The sequence below is a fragment of the Rhamphochromis longiceps genome, linkage group LG8, assembly GCF_057381845.1.
Source record: "Rhamphochromis longiceps isolate RC_006_pf linkage group LG8, R_longiceps_female_GT1.1, whole genome shotgun sequence".
Lineage (NCBI taxonomy): Eukaryota > Metazoa > Chordata > Actinopteri > Cichliformes > Cichlidae > Rhamphochromis > Rhamphochromis longiceps.
Window position 1 is genome coordinate 21,876,048 of NC_140564.1, and position 15,317 is coordinate 21,891,364.

The 15,317-nt window shown below is 41.6% G+C and overlaps 2 protein-coding genes across 4 annotated transcripts in view; one reads left to right on the forward strand and one right to left on the reverse strand.

Moving 5' to 3' along the window:
• afap1l2 (actin filament associated protein 1-like 2) overlaps positions 1 to 15,317 on the forward strand; it is a 46,444-nt gene that overhangs the window by 24,617 nt on the left and 6,510 nt on the right. For 2 of the 3 annotated variants that reach the window (XM_085416454.1, XM_085416455.1), the window contains exons 4-10: positions 1,656 to 1,747; positions 10,287 to 10,398; positions 12,658 to 12,869; positions 13,600 to 13,779; positions 13,873 to 13,959; positions 14,051 to 14,135; positions 14,250 to 14,354. In XM_085416454.1, coding sequence (XP_085272580.1) covers positions 1,656 to 1,747; positions 10,287 to 10,398; positions 12,658 to 12,869; positions 13,600 to 13,779; positions 13,873 to 13,959; positions 14,051 to 14,135; positions 14,250 to 14,354 — 873 coding nt within the window. The remainder of the gene's footprint in view (positions 1 to 1,655; positions 1,748 to 10,286; positions 10,399 to 12,657; positions 12,870 to 13,599; positions 13,780 to 13,872; positions 13,960 to 14,050; positions 14,136 to 14,249; positions 14,355 to 15,317) is intronic. The other variant, XM_085416456.1, reaches the window with a different exon arrangement.
• LOC146663608 (kelch repeat and BTB domain-containing protein 13) lies at positions 2,565 to 4,295 on the reverse strand. The gene has a single exon (XM_085416462.1). It carries the CDS (start codon positions 4,151 to 4,153, stop codon positions 2,636 to 2,638), a length of 1,518 nt encoding a protein of 505 aa, XP_085272588.1. The 5' UTR covers positions 4,154 to 4,295; the 3' UTR covers positions 2,565 to 2,635.

A 15,317-nucleotide genomic window follows, 5' to 3' on the forward strand; every position in this document is an offset into this window, starting at 1 on the left:
CCCCCCCCGAGCCAGAGATTGATGGTGGGCCAGAGATGGACTACTACTGGAGGCTGAGGGAGCGGCTGCAGGTGGTTCATGACTACACCCGCCAGGCCCAGGCCAGCGCCGAAGTACGACAGAAAAGAGCCTACGACACCAAGTGCCGAGGGGGGGTTTTCATGCCTGGCGACAAGGTTTGGGTGTACTGCCCAGTTCGCAAGAGAGGAGTGTCCCCCAAACTCTGCAGTCACTGGCAAGGGCCGGCGGAGGTCGTGGAGCGGCTAACAGACGTGGTGTACCGTATCCGCATGCCGGGGCCGGGGCGCATGGTGGTGTTGCACCGGGACAGGCTCTCACCGTACCGACCGCTCGCTCCGGCAGACGCCGGGGCAGGGGATGATGGTGGCACCCCATGTTCTGACCCGAGTGACTTTTCCCCCGCCGGTCGTGACCGGCCAGTGCGCCAAAAGAAGGCACCTGGACATTTGCAGGACTTTGTGTGGGGTAATGGGGTCGTCGGGGACGACTGACCCCTTAGGTGGGGGCTATGTAGCGGGTCAGGGCTGTTCGGGGTTCTGTTTGTACATGTTTGTTTATGTTGCCATAGTGACGGGTGACGCCCTCTCGCCCTCTCGCTGCGACGGTGTGTCCTTCCGGGGTCAGAGGGCGCTGTGGGTGTTGCTGTTGTTGTTGCCGCGCTGAGCAGTTAGCTAGCGGCAGTGTTCTTCTGCAAATGTTAATAAACGGCTGTGCTCCCTGGCTAGCTCACGGGAAGCAAGACCAAACGATACCTCCGTCTCCTCCTTGTCTGAGCTCGCCACAATATACACCCCCAATTCACAAAAACAGTTGCCTTAAGATGGTTTATATGGTAAGGTAAAGATCTTACAATATTAGAAGAAAGATAAATGCATGAATCAAAATGACCTACTGATATTATCCTAAATGGTTTAGGTTAGCATGATAAAACAAAGAAAAAAAAAGACAAAATTATGACTTAATGCTTGACACCACAAGTGGCCATACCATTGTTAGTATTTTAACATTTGGGGGAGTTTGGTTTAAGACAGTGTAGAGGTTTGTTATCATACTGTATATGATGTTATCACTCCGTATCTGCATGCTAAATGCTAGCATAGCTAACATAGCCAACACTCTTTCTAGCATGCCCGTTCAGAGGCAAAATATTAACTCATGCCCTACATCATACCATTTTTATCAATAATTAACTTTGTTAAAGGAAATATTTTGAATCTTACACAAATGATGTGAACATGATAGCATCAGCAAACTCTTGCATGTTTATTTTTCACTTGCCTCAGCTCACAGTTTTGGAACCCATGGATTAGTTTAACAGAACATGGCTTTCAGCAGGAACAAACAAGTAAATTTGCACTTTCAAAGCCCAGTTATGAACAGGTTGACTGCAAGGTCTGAAAAGCTATATATATATCTATATATATATAGATATAGATATGAAGATTATATCATTGTGTTAGTTGGGGATACCACTGCATTAATATTTAACCGAGATAGCTGGATATGTGGAATTTATACTTGCAAGATGACAGCTATTCATTTATCCTGAAATGTTCTGGTATGCTATGGAAATGAATTTAAATGCAAAATGCCTGGTATATACTGACCTTCCACTCTCTGCTTGTGTTACCAAGATGACAGATTAGATGCCCTGCTCAATGGAAAAGCAGCAAAACGTGTCCCCGTCCCACAAAAGAACCTTCCCGACCTGCCACCCCCCAGAACAGTAAGTGTTGACCAGTTCTTTCCATAATTGGAGTAACAGAAGAATGATGCAGAATGATTTGGCTTAAAAAGCACAAATATTTGGGTCTCTGCCACTGTGGTTGTGGGAATGTTAATAGCACTGACCCAAGTCAGTGGCTGAAGTAATATAGTAGATGGAACAAATCAGTGGTGATCAAGATATCCTACTGTATACCAAAGAAGCCAGAAGACAAATTCCAAATTGATATGTAACCGACAGCATTTTGGTCTTGTGTTACAGTATGTGCACAGCTATCACTAAGAAGCGTAGTGCTAAAAACAGTACTGTAACTTACAGTAAAAAGTACTGTAAGTTAATGGGTTGTTGTCAGATATTGAAACCCAGCTGCAGCAGTTTTAATATAATGACACAAATAACGTCTGTGGTCATGCAAGCCAAAATCATTCCCCTCAACCATCAGAGTTGCAAGCCGAGGCTTCGTGAAATGTGTTCTCCCTCAGAAGCAGGTATTTAACAACCCATGGGGCTACAAGACTGGAGAGGTGATTGTTCAGGAGTGTGTGAGAGGGAACTACACTGTGTTTCATGTTGACTAGGAGACCAGTGGCTTCTGAATTGGCCCAGTGTGACTTCAGGAAAAAGGTTTAAAACATCCCGTCAGTGCCTTTGAACTTCACACACATGCACAGTGGCCTCCCTACTATAAACTGCAGTAGCAGCTGTTGTTAATCAGTGCAAGTGCTTGTCAGCATGTGTGTGAGAGTGCATGTGAATTGGATGCATTGAAATAAAGTTAATTTTTGTCCATTTGGAGCCTTCAGAATTATTTAGCAGCAGTATTTTCGAGGATTTATTTTATTATTTAAAATCTCAAAAAACGTTTTACTTTTCAGTTGTACAAAAATTTCACAAGTGTTGTATAGCTTCCAGATATGCCTCAGACAGGTCTGACAGAGGCATTTCTCCTTCCTTGCCTTCTGCATCCAGCTGTGGTATAACTGGCCCTGTCTTGGGAAGCCTGAGTAAACATGTCCACAGTGAACCACTCTTTGGAAATCCGTTCATCTGCTTACGGGGCTTCCATCCATTTTCAGTGATGGTATACACAAGAGTTAACATGTGTTTCACTGTGAACGCAGAATCCCCCCTGATCATTGCGGTGAACAGAGCTCCCTTGCTGTTGATGTAATGCCCATGCATAGCTGTCCACTGGCCTGTTGTGATATTATAACAATCCATTAGACAGCGAAGAAAGTCGTCACAAGGCCCGTTGCGCATCACATACAAATTGTCCTTGTGAGCTACCATACAGTGGCCATAGCTCTGAGGTCTGATCAGTGTGGTAGCAAGCTTCCACTCATCATTCACAGGTACGTATTCATAGATGTCTGTGGTGTCTGGTGGCTTCCAGAAGCAAATAAATATCCGTCGTCTAGCGACAGCACAAGCTGCAGATGCTACGGGTCGTGGCGCATGCTGTATAAATGTCCACTCTCCTTTTACAACATCATACCTCTCTGCTGTGGAAATTATATTCTTTTGGGACTCTCCACCAATGGCGTAGAGCTGACCCCCGTGCCCAAGAAGGGTAAAATTATATCTGGGTTGCTGGGGACCTGGGAGAGTAGTCCAAAGTCCTGAATCGGGGTTGTAGCAGAAGCTACTGTCCACTGTGTCCTTACTGTAACCAAAAACCCCACCAACGATATATAAGCGATTGTCAACCACTGCTACTCCAGCCATGGAGGTGCTGCAAGCAGTTGGTAGGTCTGTCAGATGTTTCCACTGCCCCTCTTTTTCGTCGAGGTAGCAAACGACCCTGAAGGAGTCTTGCAGCAGCTCCAGTGAAGGAGAATGGGTCCCTATAGCAATAAAAGAAGAAGGGGACAAAGTTTGAGAGTATTGCAGCAGCTCCTCGGGGATTGAACTTTCTGCTTCATCCTTGAGATCATCAAAGGTGTCACAAAGAAAGAGTGCAGCATTGTGAAACAGTGCGTGCACCCCAAATATGGAGGCTGTATGGTAAAGCAGAAGGCAGTTGTCCGAGTCTATAATGTCGCAAAGATGCAGGACCAAATGTTCAACCTGTAGAAAAGCAGCACACTCGACCGCTTCGACAAGCTCATCTGGTTCACTGATGGTGGGAATCTCTCCCCTGCAGACTGCAAGGGCAATGAGGAAACCTCTTGCGTGCACTCCTCCTTTCAGGTAGAGCTCATCTTGCTGACTTTCTTTCATCCCAGAGTGAAAAAGAGCACAGAAATAGTCGCTGTACTTAAGGAGAAAAGCCCGCTCCACAGTGAACCAACTGTCCTCCACCCTCACTCTCAGCCAGCCTGCCTGGCACTCTCTGTTCTCCAGATCAAGGGTCGCATTCTCGGCATGAATATCCCGGTTGATTCCCAGGCCTTCGGGCATTTCCATGGTCTCTTAAACCAGGATCTCTGTTCTTCCTAAAACGGCCTCTCAAGTAATTATTTTGTGTGTGACTCGAGTGTGGAATAGCCATTTTTTCCCTCGAGCTGCATGGTAAATAAAGATTTGTGTGAGCTCCATTGCGTCCTGTCTGCATGGTCTTAAAATAGAGATGGACTATAGATAGCAGCTGTGCCACTTGCAAGCGTCAGGCAGGGAAAGGAAAACTGTTGACATGCACTGTAGCGGTAATGTGGCTGCCGGCAACTGGTCATTATCATAACCGCAATAAGACTGGCTAGCATAAAGTAAGTATTTATTGAATTATTCATGATTACGTTATCCCTTTAAATCCAGCTTGGTTTAAAATGGCTATTTAAATGTTACACATGAAGACCCATTTGCAGCCATACATTTTAAGTAGGTAACTTGAAAAGGATTAAGCTGGCAAAAAAGGGACTGGTACCAAAAATATCAAGGTTTTAGAAAAGGTCAAAGTTTTCCCAAGAAGGCAAAATAACAGGAAAACAAATAGTTTGTGTCATGTGAAATCTTTGCATTCTGCCTCCTGCCATGTAGATAACGTATAGTCTCTTTTCTTTTTTATTTTCACTCATTAAATTTTTAATTTCATAATTTCTAAATCAAAAAAGTTACTAAGTAACAAGTAACAGAGGCAAAGGATCAGGGATTTTTCCTGAACTCTGTTCTCTAGAAACCAAACTGATAATTTTTATCACCACCTTTTACATTGAGCTCCCAGCAGGCTTTCAGATACACTGTGTGTGTGTGTGTGTGTGTGTGTGTGTGTGTGTGTGTGTGTGTGTGTGTGTGTGTGTGTGTGTGTGTGTGTGTGTGTGTGTGTGTGTGCTTTCACTGCACTGAATTCTTGGCATGGGAACCAGGGATTTTCCATGTTCCTCTGACTGTTCGTTTTTTGGGCTCTCTTTTCCCACTCTTTACTCAAAGCCCCTCCACCACACCCCGCCACCCTCTCTCATTGCTTTGTTATTTATCCTCCGACTCCTCATTTCTTCCCTTCTAGTCGATGTTTCTGTGGTGAAGAAGTGTGTTTGTGCGTGAGAGAAGTGAAAGGAAGGGGCTAAAGTGACTATTAGAGACAGAAGAATAGCAAAGTCTTCTGGGAGAATGGATACACACACCTGGCATGTCCCTGATGCTTTTTCACCAGTGCAACACCTCCCTGGAATGGCTTACTATGCTTCTCTTCAGGCTTGGCTCAGACAACAAGCCAATTTAATATATTTGGAGTTGAGGAAATGTAAAAAGAAAAAGAAAAAAGATAGAGATAAGAGTGGGTGGGCAGTCTGGGGTGGCTTACTGCGGTTCCTCTGGAATGCCTGACTTTTTGTTTTAATTAATAGCAGATGCTTAACTCTTGACTACTTTTTTTAAACTCTGGAGAAGTTTACACTCTTGCAGTGAGAGAGTGAGAGAGAAGTGAGAAACAGAATAATAACTTTCTCAGGAAATTCCTGTTAACTGCTTTTGTATATAACTATTATTAAGGCTTAGACCAGGCTTGTCTCTAACTCTCTTGACTTGTTATTTGCAGTATATATGGGTTATGAAACCATGAGCTCTATGTAAAAACGGACATAGCCACAATGTTGTCACCTGTTGGATTGAGTTTGGCATTTTGGCCATGGTCATCTTGAATACTTTAAATCAGGGCATCAACAGCGAGGGGTGGATCTAAGTGTTGAGGACACTGAGAGCACATTGTCATATGGCAGAAACTTGTCAATACCAAGATAGTCATACCCGTAATCGATTGTTGTTTGTTCACTCTAAACATAACATCCATCCACCATCAATTTTCTTATCTGGGCTCAAGTCTCAGGGCACACACTCTATGCCAAGACCTTCCACTCCCCACACCAGCCAAGAGATGTAATCTCTCGAGTGTATCGTGGATCTGCTACAGGGCCTCCTCCCAGCAGGACATGCTCAGACGACCTCACCTACAAGGTACCTAGGAGGCATCCTATTCATATGTCCAAGTCACTTCATTTGGTTCCTTTTGATGTGGAGTAGTGGCCAGGCTCTGAATCCCTCTCAATTTACAAATTTCCTCTAAGGAAGAATACAGCTACCCTTCGGAGGAAGCTCATATCTGACGCTAGTATCCATGATTCAGTTCTTTCAGGCACTACCCAGAGCTCATGGCCAAAGGTGAAGGTCGGAAGATCAGTGCTTCCCTTAGCACTCTCTTAATCACAAAAAAAAATGGTACAGCGCTCACATCGCTCCCAAAACCCACATCAATCCATCTTTCGATGTCCATCTCCACTCAGACCTAGAGAGTCTTAAAATCAGCTTGTGCACTATTCTTTTTTCTGATCATGGCCTCAGATTTGGAAGTGCTAATTCTCATTCCTATAGTTTGATACTCAGCAGCAAGTTTTTCTTGAGGTCACCGCTTGATCATCTGCAAAAGAAGAAGAGACATGATCCTGAGCCACTTGGGTAATTGGCTGGGGGTAAATGTAACATTAATATACAAAATAAACATAAATCTAACTTGGAAATAGCAATTGAGATGATAAGTTGACGAGGAGAGAATTTACCTAGATCATAAATCAGGAAAAATCTAAAATATTTTCATTGATTTCTTTACAGTTGAATTCAATTTTGAAGCCCCCTGTTGGCAATTAGGATAAATGGGGGTTTACATGACTTAATTTTAGTTTTGCCTCCATCATTTTCTACAACCTAAATTATAAAGTTATAATAATTTTACAGAAATAAACGAGTAAGAAGGAGTGATGTAACTCCTGTGATTAAAAATAACAATGGTCAATAGACACCCTAGTAATGCCAACATCTTATCTCAGTGGTTATCACTGTTGCCTCATAGTAGGGTGTTTAAACCAAGAGTACAACTTCTTCTGTTGCTGATTTGCTTCAGTATTTCCTGCTATCAAAAAAACGTGGTAGGTTTTTTCTGCTTATCACCTAACTGGAAACACACACACTGACAGTTTCACTTACGAATTAAAGAAAGTTCAGAAGAATATGTGGGCACAAGTGAGCCAATATACCTGTAGCAGCATCAGTTATTATCAGCATCAGTTACCTGTGTGTTTAAATAGACTTTATATATTTTGGTCATTTTCGAGAGCAGGTCTCATGACACACTGACAGTCACATTTGCTGATGCTTGTATAATGACGCATCTTAAATAGCTCCATGATGTATAAGGGATGTTACCCTCCCTAAACGGCCGTGATAACATTTCTGCCAACACATTGCTTAGTGGCTGCTTTCCTCCATGTTCAGGCATGCAGGCTAATCACACAAGTGAGTCTTCATCACTGTGACTGCTCGCGGACCGTGACATGACGCCAGTTATTATAACATCTGCTATGGATTACTGAAAATGTCTTAGCTCACTGAAGTGATATGGTGGGAAAAGCTCACTAACAGGGAATTCCCTGTTTACTGGGAGTTGCTGCGTCTGTCACTGACAGCCCACATCAGAAATAATGATTTTTACACAAACAGACAAATATGGCTGTGTTTTTATTTTTTGTTGTTCTGTTTCTAAGCTGAACCAGTAAATCACTCTGGTATCTGTAGACCCACCACAGGTTTGTGACCGCTAAACACAATTTATCACTGCTTTCTCTCTCATTTGTTTCTGTATATTTTAAGCGTGGCTGATTTGGGGCAACTAAAAGTACCATTCACACTCTCATCATATGGTATATTGAGTTATTCTGTTTACAGAGCAGCTGAAGGACTGCAACCTTTCAGAGAATGTGAAAGCTGTACAATAAGTAAATATAATAAAAATAAGCAGAATGCTTTAAAGTATACTAATTTCAATAAGTAGAAGTGAAAGTGAAAGAATTCAAACAGTGGGATATATGTAATTTTTTTTAACTTCCTTTAACTTCACTGCCTCAGAAGAATAACCCTTATGTGGAAGTCTGACTCCAGTATCTCTCAGTTTATCTGAGATAAGAAAAAGAATACATAGATTGCATCTTCACTGGCAGCTACTGAAGTTTTTAAGCGGGCAAGTCATTTTATTTCCAGATTGCACCAAGACCAAACTTGCATATCTGCCATCTTCTGATTGCCACCATTGATACTTCATAGGATTATGTCGCAACTTCAGGGTATTGAGGCTGTTTTCCAGTGATGAAATTCTTCCTTCTTGGAAGGTCCTTCCCCCACACATCATGCATGAGTCCAAAGGTTTAAGGTTGTTCAAAGTGTGGAAAATAAACACCTGATTAATTAATATGGTCTTCAAATTACCTGCATTTTTGAAGTTGACAGCTTTTCCCACAAGACTGAGTTTTAATAAAAGGTACCACATGCTGTTTCAAAGCATCTCCTAAAAGATGCTGATTAGTAATGCTTGTTTTATACTACCATGGTTATATCTGGTTACATAGCTGTTTGCCTACATAGCCTGGGGAGAAGTTTTGAACACAAATGCAAAAGCAATGCAAATGTGTTCCCATGTTCTCCTCTAAAAACCCAAACGGCACGTTGTTCAACCGTGCGTAGGCTGAATGCCGAATGGTTGACAAGTGGGCCAGAATGGGGCGAGGGTGCAGAAGTCTGAAAAAACATTAAAGTTCAAAAATAAAGTATTGAAAACATAGACATGCGCTGCAGTGGATGCTTTTCCTTATTTTCAAAGCTCAGTTTCACAAGACCACAGATTGGTTGAACCACATACTTTGGACACGTGTGACAGCAGATGCTCTGTGCAGGTAGATGGACTGTATATGGTCTACCAATGCACTGCCAAAAGAGAAGCAAGTTCAGCCCATAAGACTGACAAATGGCAGTGACAAACTTTCTGCACCACTCTACATTTAACCAGTTATTATAACTTTGGCTCCACACTGTGTCTATCATCCTGTCTCCCTCACGTCACCCCCAACCAGGGGCAGTGCATTGCTGCCACTCTGAGCCTCCTGGGTTCTTCTGGAGATGTCTTCCTGTTAAAAGGGAGTTTTTCCTTTCCACTCTTGCCAGAGTGCTTGCTCACAGAGAGTTTTCTCTTTATTATTCTAGGGTCTTTACTTGATAGTATAAAGCACCTGGAGGCCATAAAAATAGAGAGGAATAGAATAGAATCTTCTGCTAGATTAGTTTACTGTGTAACTTCTAACTGTTATATGTCTACTAATGTGTCTAACCACACAATGTCATTGATTGGTTTGTGGATTTAGATTTAATAAGCCTTTAAAATCTTATTTTTTTGTGTGATTTTTTTGTGTCAGTCACAAAGTAGAAATAGCCTAAATTGTTAACAAGAACTAAGAAGTTTATTGTGACTTTGCTTTTCCATCCTCCTGGAGAGCGTTACCAGTAGCTACCAGTAGAGTGCTATGCTTGTCCTGCTTTGATTCAAGCTTTATTCTTAATTTACCCAAAGAAAAGTGATACAGAGAGAGTGAGGCTCAGTTGTAACAGTGTAAATATTCAGGAGCCATTATGCTGCACAAGCAACATCTGTCTAATGTATCGAGCAAAATCTTGAGCTTCATTAAAAAGAAGAAGAAGAAGCTAAATATAAAAAACAAAAAAACAAAAACACAACTGGAGACAGATGTGTTTGTTTTGGTTTTGATTTTAGTCAAGCATTAAGTGTTGGGGAGACAGTCTTTACCACACAGGAGACAGAAGTGAAGCCAGACTGCTGAGTGATTTCAGGAAAGCCACACACACATATATACCCCTACGCACACACACATACCCACACACACAAATATACGACACCCTTCTCTTCTTCCTTGCTCACACAAACACTCCCTCTTCCCTAAAGGCAAACGTGCTAGTAGTTACCAGGTCTTGCCTCCCAGGTCAGAGGAGGTTTGGTAACACGAGGAATTCCCTAGTTATTCCTGAAGTGACAGCTGGGATTAACCACATGTTCAGCCTGTGGGAATAACACATGTCGATGTGTGCGTGTGTGCATGTGTATGCGCGTGTGTTCAGAGCACTTAATTACCACTGGTCTAGAAACTATAATGACAGTAGGTTTGGGGGTGACGTTAAATGAACAAAAAGCACAGACATTTACAATCCCACACTTCTCTTTTTTGGGTACTTTTCTCGTTTTTGACTCCCTCATCTTTCTCTCATCTGTCAGGGTGTGGTGTGTCGGGAACCGTTCCCTTTGCCTCCAGTACCAGCTCCAGCCTGTGCAGACGCTTCAGAGAGTTACTATGAGGAGGCTCAACCCTATGAGGAAACTGTCAATGGTAAGAACTGTGTTCAAAGTTAGATGTATCATCTATCGCACAGCCCCAGGTGATGAATTCATACCTTATTCATCATCAGAGTTAGCCAGTGCTCTTGCTGTATACTACTGCAAAGAATATCAGTATTATTTTTAATGCAGCCTTCCTATTTGAAGCAATTCTTCGTGTTTGTGTGAGTGTGTGCCACAAAATATTTGAGACTGCTTCTTTACAGAAATAGTTTTTTTTAAGTGTATATTCATAATTCTGACGCTGTTAAATTGAATTTTACAATCACTTCTTTTAAATTAAGACCATTTTCATTTAGATATATTTTTATTGTTTCAGTTCAACTATGTAAGTTACAGACATTTCAGACCTGCTGTGCCTTTTTCTTAGCTTAACATTTTAGCTTGAGCTGTAAAATAAAGCGAAAAGAGTTGCCTAGGTACTGGAACAAATAACTGAGTAAGTGGTAAGACCCGCACCACAATTATAAGAAACCAGTCTGTATTACCAGTTTTTGCGCAATAGCGGCGTTTCACAGCTCTGTGGGAAAGAATTAGGTAACAATTGTTCGAATATAACACATGTCAGCTTTTTATTCAGTACTGGAAGCTTTTTCTTCAGAATTGTTACTAAACACATTTTTACCACAGCTGCAAAGAATATTCTGTCCTGTTTGGCCTGTGGTTGTTTGTTATTAGTCATACTGTATAATCATCGCCTAGGTAAGCAACAAGCAGAATGTCAGAATGGGAGTGAAAGGTGGTTTAAGTGAATATCAGTGATAGCATGGTTGTTCCAGAAACTGCTGACTGTTTTCTCTAGGGTTCACAGAGAATCATCTAAAAAAGAGAAAATATCCAGTAAGCAGGAGTTCTCTGTCCAAAAATACTTAACTAAGGTCAGAGGAGACTAGCGAGACTGTTTTTAGATGATAGGAAGGCAACAGTAAACATCCACTTGTTATGGTCAAGGCATGCAGAAGAGCATCTCTTGAGTTACAGCAGCAGAAGACCACACCGGGTCTCACTCCTATTAATGAAAACTGCTACACTTCGGACTTGATTGTTGCCAAAATTGGACAAAAGAAGACTGGAAATGGTGATGCTGGGTTCAGAATTTAACATAGACCCATCCTTCTGGCTGGTGGTGATGGTGCGGGGCATGTTTTCTTGCCACACTTTGGACCCCTTAGTACAAACTGACCATAATTTAAACACCTTAGCCTTCTGAGTATTGTTGCTGACCATGTCCGTCTCTTCATGACAACAGTGTAGCCATCTTCTGATGACTTCTTCCAACTGGATAACACACCATCTCACAAGGCTCAGATAATCTGATTTCTGGAACACGACAATGAGTTCTTTGTACTCAGGTGGAGTCCTCAGTCACCAGGGCTCAAGAGATTTAAATCACGGATATACAGCCGACAAATCAGCAGCAACTGTGTGATGTTATCATGTCAATATGGACAAAAACCTCAGAGGAATGTTTCCAGCACCTTGTTGAATCTATGCCACAAAGACTTAAGGCGGCTTTGAAGAAAAAACGAAGTGGCCCGTGAATGCATTTGAAAAAGAAAACATATGTGAATTGGCCAAAGAGAATGCAATAATGAATATGTACAAGATTTATTTATTTTTGTAATCTTTTCTATGATTATTATTCAAAGGCATTATGTTCTGTCCAATCTCCCCTATGTTGCTTTTCTTCCTCCTGTTTCCTTTGATATTATTTAGATCTGGACTGTTTTGGCCATCGCTCAGGGCCCTGGATACGAGAGTACAGCTCTGACAGTGTGGTCTATGCTGTTATCACCAGGGGTAGCTAGGACTTGTTTGTCTGTCTGTGTGGCATGAATGCAGGCGATTGCATAAATCCAAAATTCAAATTGGGAAGCCAGCATGTCCCCAAAGTGCTCGTTGTCCAGTTTTATCAGCGCCGTGCATGTAAGGGAACAGTTTCATCATCAATCAGCCTCATACTATCAATTTCCTGAGTTTATTATTTTCCCTTTCATCATAACTTTGTTTCATCATTTTCCTGTCTGCTTACCATCAGTACTGAAAATGTGTGTTTGCTCAATGCTTTAGGAAATCCTCCTCCATTCAAGAAAGTCACAAAGGTCCAAAAAACAGAGATTAACTTTATTTTTCATTCACTCTCATCGCACAGATTTTGCTTCTCCTAATCCTTGCTTTCGACGCCCTGCCATTTTTCATCCCTTGTAGCCCATGCAGTGTCGTAATCTTTAGCTTTGCTTGCCCTTTGTAGATGATGGAGAGGCGGTAAGCAGCTCATATGAGTCCTACGATGAGGAGGAAGTGACCAGAGAGAAGTCGTCATCAGCTCAGCACCAGTGGCCATCAGCAGAGGCGTCTATTGAGCTGATGAAAGATGCTCGCATCTGCGCTTTCCTGTGGAGGAAGAAATGGCTTGGCCAGTGGGCCAAACAGCTTTGCGTTATCAAAGACCATCATCTGCTGGTGGGTAAACGACTGTATTAACGCTGCAGTGAGGTTTTGTGTTATGATATTGCGTGTTATGATTGTGTTGTGATACGTAGAAGAAAAAAAATCTAAACCAAATTAGCCCATATATTAAAAAGAATAGGGCTGTGTATAGTCCCTGTAATATTTTGTATGCTAGAAAGCCGGTGTGTAGGCTTTACTTTTTAACTGTTCAACTGACAGCTGACAGAGATTCTTAATAGCAAGCGCTGAATGAACAGCTGTCAAGAAATAGATCTGTGACAACGCATATGCAACTTCCTCTGAAACTGACTTGTTATATTTTTATATTTTTCTTGGTATTAAAAGACAAATGTTCCCTCTAGAATGCTCGTCTAGCATTCTAGAGGGTAATTACCTATGAACACTTTTTTTAACAGGCTATCTAAAGCATGGAGTTCGCACGAGTGGCTGTTTTCACTTTCTTAAAAAGTCTACTGTAAAACTTTTATTCTAATATGATTCAAATCAATAAACACATTCAGGAATTTACCCAATTTTTACTTTGCTGTTAGATAGGTAGGTAATGGTTTATGGTTGAGAAGACTGCCTAGTAACTACACAAATCTGCTGATTATTCTAAACACTGATTGGTTGACAACATTTACTATTTACCTTCTAGCTTGTTTTGGTCAGCATGCAGCTAAAATTAAAGGACAGTAATTCATTTTTAACGAAGCTTGCATGTTGATTCTGCCTCTCTCAGTGCTATAAAAGCTCCAAGGAGCAGACACCTCTGCTGGATGTGAGTCTGCTGGGCTGCAGTGTTGTTTACAAAGAGAAGCAGTTAAAGAGGAAAGAGCACAAGCTGAAGATTATTCCAGTGGGTGGGGAGACCATTGTCCTGGGCTTGCAGAGCAAAGAACAGGCTGAGCAGTGGCTGAAGGTAACACGTTCACAGTAGCTTGCTTTCGAGATCATTGGATGGTTATTTATTTGTTCGCAATATCAAAATGAGAACATCTTGTTTTTGCTCCAGGTTATTCAAGAGATCAGTCCCAAGCCAGCTGATAGCTGTGACCCCCAACACACTGTGTCTGACTCCCCAAGGCTTATTTGTACTAAGGTACATTGATCTGTTGTGATCAGACATCATGTTTTTGATGAGACTTTTGATAAGATTTCAAAATGACTAAAATATAGCCATGAATCCACAGGGAGAGCTGAGTGAGAGATACTCTGTGGCTTCAGAGAGTGGCAGCAGCACAGACAGCCATGCTGAAACACCAGAAAGCAAAGATGGTAAGCTCCTCTGTGGGGTTTTAGCTTTTATCTGCTGTGCTCCACATGTTCAAGGAGAGGGTGTAAAAAGAAAAAATAGTCAATTTGTCGTCCTTCTCCTCCTCTTTTCCACAGTGAAGAAAAAATATGGAGCAGGTTTAATGTTCAGCAACCTGATGAACATCGGCAAGAAAAAACCCTCCGCACTCGAGAGCCCAGAGAAATGTGTCGACACCTCAGGTTCGCAAAAATCTACTTAACTTCAAAGTTCAAAGTTTGCTGCTTTTAATTGCAGGATGGCATTCGTACTGGCATGAGAGGTCTAATGAAGGTCTAAGGCAAGGGAGTCAAACATAAGGCCCAGGGGCCAGAATCGGCCCAGCAAAGACTCCAGTCTGGCCAACTGGATGCCTTTTTGAAAATGTGAAGTAGGGCATAAATTATTGGGCTTTTAAATGTATTTTTAACAAGTTTTGCAGCTTTACCTGTTAAAAAAGACCTTTCTCATAGCCATTCCTGCTACATCAAAGTAATTAAGTAAGAAATTACAGTTACAATTAAATAACAGAAAAGTTCCTGTTTTTTCAAGATTGCCTATAAAAATGTAAAAAAGGTAAAAAGGACATTTTCTGTGAATTAACAGAAACTCTCTAATCCGGTTATTTTTAAAATTTACACTCAGAGTCATGCTGAACAGTTTCTTTCATTTACTCCAGCAGCAGAAAAAACTACGACCTATTGTTGAAATTACACTTCTTTTTTCTTTTATTTGGATATCTCAATGATTAAAAGTGTAGTTAAATTTCTGCACACTGACAGAAAGGGGAGTTTCACTGGTCCAGCCTTCTTAGGATCAAAGTGAGTCATAAAAGACTTGTAATCTAAAATGAGCTTGACATCCCCGGTCGAAGGTAAATATATCGTAGTAGTAACATTTATTACCCTTTCAATAATTCCATTTATATCTCATGATAAATGTAAGATGAATGCAAGCACAACGACAAAGACATTGCTGTTGGAGACATTACAGACACTTGTGATTGAATTGCATGACAGATTTTGCCCCTTGTAGTAATTTACACATTCGCCCAACAAGCAAAAGATCACCAGTTTTCCAAGAGGAGACAAAGATCCCTTTGTGTTTGTGTCAGGAAGGACAGCTGATGTAAAAACTCAAAGTATAAAACACGTGAATAAGGAAGT